Here is a 12,093-nt window from a genome sequence, read left to right on the forward strand (position 1 = left end):
TCCTCCTGCCTCAAATTCTCAAAATGCTGGGATTACGGGCATGAGCTACCATGCCCAGTCTCAATTCTATTCTTAAATTCAACTGGTACCCTGGTCTATTTTCCCACTATTCAGGTTTGAACCATCTCACAAGACTGGCCTTATCAACTCCTTGTTGGACACTGCCACTCAAATGCTACCTCAAATTAATAATTCTTTACCTAATATCTTTCATATTTCTAAAATAATACCTTATTTTCCCAATAAACTCAACTCAACACCACAGAGTTATCTTGGACTTCATCCTCTCCTCTGCTGCCAGCACTTGGTTCCTCATCAAATCCAACTGAATAATTTCGAAAGAACTCTTTCACACATACTTTCTATTTTCACCGCCACAAACTCTAGGCTTTAATTGTTGAAAAATTAGACCCTTTCAACAGCCCCCCAATGCTGTTCTACCTGATGCCATCAGTCTTTCTCCTTCCAGCACTTTCTTAAAATAGCAGTTTCATATTAATTTTACTCAAGCACTGAGTAATTTGTGTCATTCTCTAGCTTAGAGAAAGAATCTTCCTTAGTTTCCCATTCCCTAAAAAATGAAAGTTAACATTTCCTATTGAGTATTTAAAGTCTCCATAAATATGGGCCAACCTTAATTTGTGGTTTTAATTTGCCATTAAACCCACCCTGTATGTCAACCAAACCAGTCTGTTATCCAAACTCTCTGCCTGTGCTCATGCCATTGCTTTGTATAACAAAAATAATATAATTAATCTAAAACACAAATACCTATAATTTAAAAAATATATGCTCTGAGTGAGTCAAACATGAAATAGGTGTTTTACATCACTTAGCTCTAAGTGTCTCAAAAATCCTGCAAGGAGATAGTGTTATCTTGTTTTTACACAGGCTTGGAAGCTTATGTATGTCTGCCAAACTCAGAAAGGCAGTTCATCTGTAAAGACAGGAAACAGAAGATCCAAAGTAAGATCAGTATCTTTCTCGATCCGTACCTATCCGGCTATTGACAACGTTACGCTATGACAAACAATTAACATATGCCATTTTAAGAACGTGAATGAAGATATTCTTAGGATAAATTCCTAGAAGTAGAGCTACTGGGTCGAACAATACACACAACTGCAATTTTCATTGCTACTGCCATGTAGTTTTTAAATTCTCACTTTGAGCATCTCCTCATTTCAGCATCTCCTCCAGAAATGCTGCTGAGCTTGTACAGCTCACTCACCCGAACATCCATGAGGTCTAACTCCCTCGGGACTTCTTCACATCTATTTCAACCACCACAGCCAGCTGCAGAATAAGCAAAATTCTCTCGACCAGTTAAAGATTTCATTCATGAGTTGACTCCTCAGAATTAATCCTAAGCAAAAGGCTCTCTGGCTTTCTATTACCCTTTCTGGGAAACTATGACTCAGACTTTAACCACACGTCACCTGGTGAACTCCAGTGAAATCCACAATAGTAATTCTATTTAAATTCTTCAGTGATTGGGTTATATTATCCAGACAGCCCTCCCACAGATTAAAACTGTAAACTCAAGTATTAAAAGGCCAGGCCTGGTGGCTCATTCCTGGTGGCTCATTCCTGTAATCCCAGCACTTTGGGAGGCCCAGGCGGGTGGATCACTTGAAGCCAGGAGTTCGAGACCATCCTGGCCAAGCCAAGATGGTAAAACTCCATCACTATTAAAAATACAAAAAAAAAAAAAAAAAAAAAACTATCTGGACATGATGGCATGCACCTGTAGTTCCAGCTACTTGGGAGGCTGAGGCATGAGAATTGCTTGAACCTGGGAGGCAGAGACTGCAGTGTGTCAAGATTACACCACTGCACTCCAGCCTGGGCAACAACGAGAAACTCCAACACAAAACAAACCACCACCACCACCAACAACAACAAACAAGTATTAAAAGTCACTGGATAGGTACCTAAAGCAAAGAGAAACTGGAGGATGGCTGCCATTTGAAAGAATGAATGGTGAGTTTCCCATCTTTACAGCTTCAATCCTGAGGGCAAGCTACTGCCCGTGACATGTTGGGCAGGCAAAACTCAGATAGAAAACCTGCAGTCTTGGCCGGGCGCGGTGGCTCAAGCCTGTAATCCCAGCACTTTGGGAGGCCGAGACGGGCGGATCACGAGGTCGGGAGATCGAGACCATCCTGGCTAACACGGTGAAACCCCGTCTCTACTAAAAAAATACAAAAAAAAAACTAGCCGGGCGAGGTGGCGGGCGCCTGTAGTCCCAGCTACTCGGGAGGCTGAGGCAGGAGAATGGCGTGAACCCGGGAGGCGGAGCTTGCAGTGAGCTGAGATCCGGCCACTGCACTCCAGGCTGGGCGACAGAGCGAGACTCCGTCTCAAAAAAAAAAAAAAAAAAAAGAAAACCTGCAGTCTTGAAAAACTACAGCCCAGAAAATCCACAACAGCTGAAAGTAAGAGATTCTGGTGGTGCCTTATAAAACTAAATAAACCCATATTTGACAAAGCAATTCTACCATTAAAATTTACCTAAGAGGGCCGGGCGCGGTGGCTCAAGCCTGTAATCCCAGCACTTTGGGAGGCCGAGACGGGTGGATCATGAGGTCAGGAGATCGAGACCATCCTGGCTAACACGGTGAAACTCAGTCTCTACTAAAAAATACAAAAAACAAGCCGGGCGAGGTGGCGGGCGCCTGTAGTACCAGCTACTCGGGAGGCTGAGGCAGGAGAATGGCGTGAACCCGGGAGGCGGAGCTTGCAGTGAGCCGAGATCGCGCCACTGCACTCCAGCCTGGGCGACAGAGCAAGACTCCGTCTCAAAAAAAAAAAAAAAAAGTTTACATCTTACACTGGTGCAGTTCATGGTGCCCCAAAACAATTACAAGAGTAACATCAAAGATCACTAATCACAAATCACTGTAACAGATACAATAATCATGAAAAACTTTGAAATACTGTCACAATTATCAAAATGTGACACAGACATGAAATGAGCATACAGTGTTGAAAAAATGGTTCTGATAGACTTACTTGACATAGCGTTGCCATCAACTTTCAATTTTTAAAAAAGCACTGTATCTGCGAAGTGCAATACAGCACAGAACAATAAAATAAGGTATGCTCACACTTAACAGACTAAATAATAAAAATATCATATAAACCAATGTTTGCGAATGTTCTGGTTATTACTTCAGTCCATTATTATGCCAAATAACAGGTCCGCATCCAACCTAGTATTTTCTTAAGGGCTCAGATTCTATCTGTACAAACTACCTTGATAACCAATCATATTTAATCCATGGGCCAACTGATGTAAGACAATAAAAAGAAAAGAAAAGCAAGAAGTAATAAAGAATAATTAAACAGGGAAAGAGAAACACAACTATACTTTTCATATATACTCAATTTCAATTGTAAGATGTGCCAGAAATTTAATAATAGCTTTTCGGAGAAGAAAAGAAACATAAATATATCCATAACTGTGATACATGCCCTGATAACAGAAGGACAGATAGAAAAACATGCATCTCAGAATCGAAGAAATATGGTAAACGTAGTAAAAACCTCTAGTGTTCAAGGGACCTACACAGTGGATAGGGAAGTGGTATTTGCCTCTCTTCGCCCCAGCAGCATGTGAATAGTGATAGAAAAAAACATCTAAAAATAAACTATAGTATCAGCTTTTGGGGGGATTTAGCAGTTCTGTTCCCTGTATGCATTTTTCCGAATTTTACTTTACATAGTAAAGTGCTCAGTTAACAGACAGCACTGCCCAGGCTTATTGGCAGTAAGAGGTGGCCAGTAATACAATAAAAAGTACTAATAAGTAATAAAATAATAAGTGCAAGTTGTGGATAGGACTTTCAAGAAAACTTTTTCCGTCACCCTTTTCCTCCTCACTGATATCTGAAATATAGACAAGATAGCTGAAGTTCCAGCAGCCTTTGAATTATGAGATATTCTCTAAGGATGGCAGAGCAGAGAGCGGGGGAACTGAAAAGACACAGTCAAAGAAACTATCCTAGAACCTTAAAAAGAAGGAGGCTAAAGGGAAAAAAGGTATAAATTGTAAGCTGTCTTTGGTAAACTTGCATGCATTTAATTCTTTTCAAAAATTTCCACATGGAAAGATATTCCACCAAGCAGAAAATTCTGAAGATCAAATATGATCTACATTCTATTAAGCATAAAATCAGGAAATAAATTTTATTGAGCATTTTTTCCATTCACTATGAGAATCACTTTACATAACTAGCCAGTTAAAGATGGGAATGATATTCATCCGTTTAAATCCTCAATATAAGTACAAATCCTGAAAACAGTAGGTTCTCAATAAATGTTTTAAACAAAATTAATAAATGAACAAATGAATGAATAATGGTGTCAAGTTATGCAATTCAAACTGAAAAATGTCTTTTCCAAACTCTTGTTCATTCGTACATTCTTGGTTAACAATGTACACCTAGAGTTACACACTGTCAAGGAACTAGAACCTTCTCTCTTACCTTCAGTTGTTGGAAATACTTCTTCTCCTTTATTTTTAGCCTCTGCCAGTTTTCCAGTTCTCAGCAATACTTCCGCAAAACTTTCCACTGGAACAAGCTGATAAGTGTCATAGGTTCCTTCAGACTAGACAAAAGAAGCAGTTTCACTATGTAATAGGGTGCCTTTTGTCCTACAAATATATGCTCAGAAAACACAAGTATAGGATGTTATGCTTTCTGGTGACCTGAATAATAACTGCTCAGAAACTAAAGCATATTTTTATGAAACATTTTTAAACAGATTTTAATCTCATAATGTGTCATAATATATACCAAAAACACATGTAAAAACCAATGATTAACATGAGTAAGAACCAAGATAAAAAGCCCATTTTCAGGAAAATTTTAGTTTTTGTTTCTACTGTCTACAACAGCATGACAGTTGTATCTATGTTCTTAGACACACTGTCCTTACCTCAGTGACAAAAGGATTTGAGATGACAGATTCATAAAAAGCATGACACCCTTGTTTCTCTAGATCTTCATTGGCTGTAGTTCCGATTTGATATGCACCACCACATTTTTGACCCTAAAAAGAAAACAGTAAAGAACAATGGATAAAAAGAAAGAGAAGGCAAGGAGGAAGAAGAAGTAAAAGCAAAGAAAGAAGGGAGAGAGGGAGGAAGAAAAGGCTGATTTCAGGAGAAACTGATCAATGCCTCCTGCGCTTCCCATGACCTAAAAAGAGAGCCAGAGTCACAGACACCCAGCAGAGAATAAAGGATAACTACTACATGCTAAGAGCAGCACATCAACCCCACCCTGCAGTGCCTTTTTCTTTTCCCGGTCACTTTGACATCAATGAATTAGAAACACTGAAGCAGTCAATGTTGTTCACATGGTGAGTTTTCTACACTACAGTCGGAATAACCACTCGAAAACATCATCTTGTCCGTGTTGCTGCTCTGCTTAAAAATCCTTTAGTAGCTCTGAACGAGGCAAACAACCAACAGCCTAACAACTAAACTACGTGGAATATCATTTGAGGTTTTTAAATGTTAACTAACATTAAAGGCTAACTTTCCACCTCAACCAAACTGCCCGCTTTATGCATCCTATCCGCTTCTATGTCTTTCTCCCACTGTGAGGGTCCTGCCATGCCAACTGCCTGGTGAGATCCTAACTTTCCTTCCAGGCCCAGTTCAGGCCTTACCTGTTGAATCCTTGCCAGATGGATGCAAGATGATATGACTGTGTCCCTTTCATGATCCCCATCTCCTTCACAACTACCACCCACACACGGCTTTAAGACTTGTTACCAGCACTGCAGATTAGCAAGAACTGTAGTATGCCTAGATTATAGATAACTGTCTTTATGTTTTGCTCTCTCCAAATAGATTGCAAAGCTCCTTACTGGGAAAGGCAAGTAAAAGGAATTCACCCATTCCTCCAAGGTTTACTGTGGTTACTTTATGCCAAGCATAGTCTAGGTAAACGATGAAGCTGCCACTGCAAATGATAAAAATTACAGCTGAGATTTAATAGCGTCTCAGTAAATGGCATCTTCACTTATCCAACTGTAGGGACCACCGTCCTTAGGTCTCCTCTTTCTTCCACATCCAGACCACCAGCAGGTCTAAAAAATACATCCCCAAACCAACCTCTTCTCACTGCCTTTGTCACTACCCTGGTTCAAACTACCCACTTCTCTCATCGGGAGGACTGATTCCACTGCCTCTTTTCTTCTCTTTCTACAGCACTTAAATGAGCATAGTAAAAGTAAAGCTGGATCATACAACAGCATTGCCGAAATTCTCCAAAAGCTTTCCATCTTACTTAAAACAAAATCTATAGTTGTTATCACAGTCTACATGTGGCTTTCAATGATGGGCCTCCCCACCACCTTCTGATCTCATCTCCTACCATTCTCCCCATTGTTCACTCAGCTCAGACCACACTGGCCCCTTTTATGTTCTATGCAGATGTCAAGTGTGCTGCCCCAGTACGGGGGAGCTAGGGTTTGTATTTGTTCTCCTTGGTTCAATCATATTTCTGCTCAAAGTGACTCCTTTTCTGAAAATCCTAACTTCTCCATCTCAATCAGAACTTCACTCTTCAGGATCTACCTACATTGCTTATGTAATCTTTGTCATGCTTGTTATCACCTGCCATTACATTATTATACAAATATGTATTTTCTGTGTCTCCCTCGCTGACATATAAGTTCCACAGGAGAAGGGAATTAGACTGAAGTGTTTCTCCACCATATTCCCAGTAATAAGGACAGTATTTGACAGGAAAATAATGCCTAATAAGTATTTGCTGAATGAATGAATGAGATGCACAAGGAGTGTTTGAGGCAAACTGCTAATAGTTGTATGTTTTTCCTCTTTGTTTTCCAGTGTGAGATTAAAGGACTGCAGTATGAGAATGCAGAGCAAACTCAGTTGCTCAACTCCCTGCCCTGACTTTGACTTCCAGAATGGAAACAGGAATCTGTTCAACTGTTTTCTTTCCTGAGAGCCCCCAATCTGCCTCCTAGCACTCTTCCTCAACTGCCAGCCTATAGAAATATAGCAAAAGCAAGTAAGCATTGATAAAATTTTTCTTTTCATCTCGCTAAATTCTGATATATAAACCAAGCCTTACCTAAATCTCTATTAGTGTCCTTTGCAAGTACTGATATTACATTCTATAAAACAGATTACTCATTCCCTATCTGATGAGAGGCCTACATTTCTTAAGAGATTGTTTGAACAATCTAGACAAGATAAAGATGTAACAGTGAAAACAACTGAAACATTGCTAATGAATTTATATAAACCATGCAATTGATTTTAAGAAGAAAGATGCACTGCTTACCTGAAGGGGTCGAAGGTAAGTTAAAGACTTCTTCCACCATTGCCCATCACTGACAGCCTGCAGCACTGCCTTAGTGGTGGTCGTGGTGTTGGAAAGGACTTTCATGGTGGTAGCAGTGGTCCAGCGTAACAGGTCAGCTGAATTGCTACCTGGAACACCTACTTCATCCTAGCAAGGGCAAAAATGCATTCTCATAAGAACAGGAAAGAGAGTGATAATGTGACTGCTTAAAATGATCAGATATTAAACATCAAGACAGATAAATTTAAAAATCCATTAATCTTGGCTTGTTACAAAATAAATGTTAAAAGAGTACTATCAACATATTGTTCCTCTGTCAATCATTTGCCAAAAAATAAAAATAAAATTGGGAGAAGAGAAAAACAGCATAGTGCATTAGTTAAATAATCCCTCAAAAATATTTATAAAGCAAATAATTGGTATTTTATTTTTTACCAATCTAATATCCCAACCATGAGATACTCATATTTGTTTCCTTGACAATACATTTAAAGTATTTATTATTTAGGTTAATTAAGAAATAAATTATTCATCTGAATAATGCTACTGCGATCGAGAAAGAAGTAGAATATTCAGACAATCAACCTTTAACTAGTAAAAGGCATGTTTTCAGTCCAAACAAGTAGGTAATTAATAGTGTTTGATGGGTTTATTATGTGGTACCTCCTGCCAATCCTGAAGCAATCAGCTGAAATTCTCACTCTCCATTTACTAATCTGAGAGATTCCACAGGGAGAAAATGTCAATTCATTAATTATAGTCTTTGAAACCGAAAGGATGAAGACCATATCTGCATTTAGTCAAAGAAAAATATTATTTGTTCTATAACTTCTTAGTTTAGTGTCTATCCACTTCCACTTATGTTTTTTTCTTAAGAATCTCAGTTAAACAGAAGAAAAACTTAAGGCTTAGTTTATCAATACCAATAGCTTGTTGTGACTTATAGAAGGATAATGTAATAGCTTGGTTTGGCTACTTAAGTCTACATCATGTTATTCATTAAGACACAATTTAAGTAATAATAAAGTAATAAATCATGTAATCAATAATTACCAGGGCATCATCACATAACAAATACTTAGAACTCACTCTTTTAGATCAACTTGACAGTTGCCATATATGGTAAGTAGAATTATGGGCCCCCAGTGATGGCCATATCCTTATGCCTAGAAGCTGTGACCATGTAACACGGCATGGCAAAGAAAATGGCAGGTGTGATTAACGGTACAGACCTCGAAGTAAGGAGATTATCCTGAATTATCTGAGTAGGACCAAGCTAATCACAAGCGCCCTTAAAGCAGAGAATATTTCTCAATGAGGATCAGGGAGAATGAGTGTCAGAGATAAGCCGTGGGGGAAGAGGCAGGAGAGATTTGAAGCAGTAGGGAACTCAACCCACAGTTGTTGGCTTTGAAGAGGAAGAAAAGGGAACCACAGGCCAAGGAATGTAGGCAGCCTGTAGACACTGAGAACAGCCCTCAGGCGACATCCAGTAAGATAATGCAGACCTCAGTCCTACAACCATGAGGAATTAAACCTACCAACACCATGAAAGAACACAGAAACAAGATCTTCTCCAGACCCTCTGGAAAAGAACACAGCCTTGTTGGCACCTTGATTTTGGCCTTGTGTGGCTCTAAGAAGAGATTCAACCAAGTCTGTCAAATTTCTGTCCTACAGGAACTATAAAATGATCAGTTGCATTGTTTTAAAGCTGCAAAGTTTGTGGTAATATAAGACAGCAGCAACAGAAAACAAATATATTACATTAGGACACAAATAAATGCATTTATTCTTCCTTCTAAAGGGAAACGTATGTAAGCTATATTAACCAATGCTTACAATTTACCCAGCTGGCTATTGTTTAAGGTTCCCCGTAAGTATTGTAAACTGGTTTGGTCGTGCAAAAAAAAGGAAAAAAAAATTGTTTCCTGTTGGTTTCTTGGGCATTAAAAAGTGCAAAAACCATCAACTCAATGCAGTATTATATACTATAATTTAATTATAAAAACAGCAACATATAAAAATGAATGATATGTAAATAAAGAAAAAAAACAGACAAAAAGCCTATATACTATCAGGGCAACAATACAAAAAATAATTGAGGTTTGAGTGCCAAAAAAATACAGTATCTCCTCCTGGGTTCCAGATTGTGGCCGATACTACAGTTTAGTTCACTCGACTCCACTCAGACCCCCTTACAGATTGTCTTACTGTTGCTAGAAGTTGAGAAGCCAAAAACTGTATTTCCTCGATTCCCTTATAGCTGGTGTTCCACACATGAACTCGTTTTCTCTCTCAGTTTATGTATCTCATACTAGGCAATGGGGTGACAAAAATGAGTAAGACACAGGCTCTGCCCTCAAGGAGCTCAGAAAATAGGAAAGAAAGCAGAGATATAGAGAAATAATTACAGAATAATAACTACTTTTATACGAGAGGTATTAACACAGAGAGAGTACTATGAGAACACGAAGAGAGATCATTACATCCTCTGCCTGGAGGCGCGATCACAGAAGGCTTCGCAGAGAAGGTAATCTTTCAGAGGGAAAAAATTGACGGTTTCTAGAGGAGAACTGGTGAAAATGATTTCAGGAAGAAAATGCAACTTAAGAGGGTGCAACTTCTGAAACATGGCAAAATAGAGGAACCTTAAGTGACTCAGCAAAGACACAGAACACAGCATGGAAAAAGAAATAGCAGGAGGTGAGGATGAAAGAAGGTAGAGTTAAGCCCTGCAAGAGACCTATAAACCCTGCAAGAGAACTATAAACCACACCCAAGAACCTCCATTGTCAACTAGAGGGATGGGAAAGCCACTGGAAGGCTTTAAAAAAAGGGAGTAACATAATCAGATTTGTATTTCAGTAATATTCTTCCAGGATCAAGAATCCAGTTAGGAGACTGGTGCCTCAATCCCAGTTTAACATAATTAGGGACTGAATTGAGGTAGTGACACTGGGAACAGAATGAAGTTATCATAAGGTATTTTCCAATTAAATGTATATATTATGTTTAAATGTTTTTGTCCTAATTCCTATAAATGTAAAAAGGGCCTGAGGTAAGTCAGATAAGTAGAGAAATTCCATCCAATCAGCTAACAAAAGAAGTTCAAGATGGAACTTACTGGAGATCTGGGAGAAAGAAAAAACAATGGAAGGAAAGTCAGTAACAGGAAAACTATAATTGTTTGTGAAGCATGGTCAGATATAGTGGAGGTAAAAAAAAATGAGCAGTGCAAGTTGTTGAGGAATACAGAGGACCAGGTTCATACAGAGAAGAAACAAAGACCTAGATACATTATTTACCAGCAGTAAAGTCCAGCATCTTGTTTATAATATTTAGGAATCATAATGGCTACCATTTATTAAACACCTACTATGTGTCCAGGACTGAGCTAAGTGTTTCATACAAGCATCCCTACATTTTACAATAACACTATGAAAGTGTTAAAAATTATAATGCTACTTGACAGAAAAGTAAACTGAGGACCAAATAAGTTAAATATGCTGCCTACAGACAACTGGCCTACAGGTGTCTCCTCCTCTCTTCTCCTTAACCCAATTTGGCATCAAAGCGTACAGTTCACTTGTTCTTTATAGGATTTTGACACGCTGGCAATATTACATGCACATTTATATTTGTATTTATTTAAGCTCATTTGTTTTTCTGCATTATAAAACTAATACAAGTTCACTAAAGATAGTTTGCAAATTCAAAAAAAGTATGCAAAAGAAAAAGAATACTATTTATTCACAGTCCCACGATGCAAAGACAATTAAGGCCAGCATATATTCTCCCTTCCTGTGTTTAATCCATGGTATCCTTTTTAAACAACTTTTCATTGATGTATAAGCCATATCAGATGATTGTATGGTTTAACAAAATTTAACAAGCTCATGTAACAAGCCCTTAGGCAGAGAAACATAACACCACCAGAATCCTAGAAGCTCCTCTCGAGCTCACTCGCAGCCACTAACCCTGCTAAAACAAACACTACCCTGATTTGCAGCAGCATAAATTAATTTTGTCTATTTTTATACTTTATATGAATGAAATTGTGTACTCTTTTGTTCTGATTTCTTTCATTCAACACACATTCATTCAGATTTTGAGAGTAAAGATTGTTCAACTCCACGCTTGTAATCCCCATACTTAGGGAGGCCAAGGTGGGAGGATGAGTTGAGGCCAGGAGTTTGAGACCAGCCTGGGTAACACAACGGGACCTCATCTCTATAAAAAGTAAAATTAAAAAAAAAATGTTCAACTCATTACTATGTCATATCATGTTGTAACAAACATGCCAGAACTTACTTATTTTTTCTTCTATTAATGAGCATTTGGGTAGTCCCCAGATCGAAGATAATACCAATAGTGCTGCCCTGACATGCTGGTAATTCTATTTTGGTGAACATACGCTTTTCTGGTATATACTTAGCAGTGGAATTGCTAAGGCATAGAATATGCATTTGTCCAGATTTACTAAATAGTGCAAATATTTTCCGAAGTGGTTATTACACTAGCCAGCAATTATGAGAGTTCTGGTTGCTCCACATCCATACCAACAAATGGTATTTCATGTCTTTCTCATTTGAGCAACTCTGGTAATTCTGTAATGGTATCTCTTTGTGGTTTTAATTTGCACCTCGCCAGAGACTAATGGGGTTGAATACCTTTCTGTATATGTTGGGCCATTTGAATACATTCTTTTGTCAAGTGTCTGTTGGAGTCTTTTGCCATT

The 12,093-nt window shown here is 38.5% G+C and overlaps 1 protein-coding gene across 2 annotated transcripts in view; it reads right to left on the reverse strand.

Annotated features, from left to right (window-relative positions):
• NBAS (neuroblastoma amplified sequence) overlaps positions 1-12,093 on the reverse strand; it is a 375,829-nt gene that overhangs the window by 140,281 nt on the left and 223,455 nt on the right. For both annotated transcript variants that reach the window (XR_003115238.1, XM_025353552.1), the window contains exons 36-38: positions 7,332-7,499; positions 4,945-5,058; positions 4,491-4,614 (exon numbers count right to left, since the gene is read on the reverse strand). Coding sequence is in view for 1 of the 2 variants with exons in the window: in XM_025353552.1 (XP_025209337.1) it covers positions 4,491-4,614; positions 4,945-5,058; positions 7,332-7,499 (406 nt within the window). In the remaining variant the exon portion in view is untranslated. The remainder of the gene's footprint in view (positions 1-4,490; positions 4,615-4,944; positions 5,059-7,331; positions 7,500-12,093) is intronic.

Source organism: Theropithecus gelada, chromosome 13 (genome assembly GCF_003255815.1).
Source record: "Theropithecus gelada isolate Dixy chromosome 13, Tgel_1.0, whole genome shotgun sequence".
NCBI classification, from domain to species: domain Eukaryota; kingdom Metazoa; phylum Chordata; class Mammalia; order Primates; family Cercopithecidae; genus Theropithecus; species Theropithecus gelada.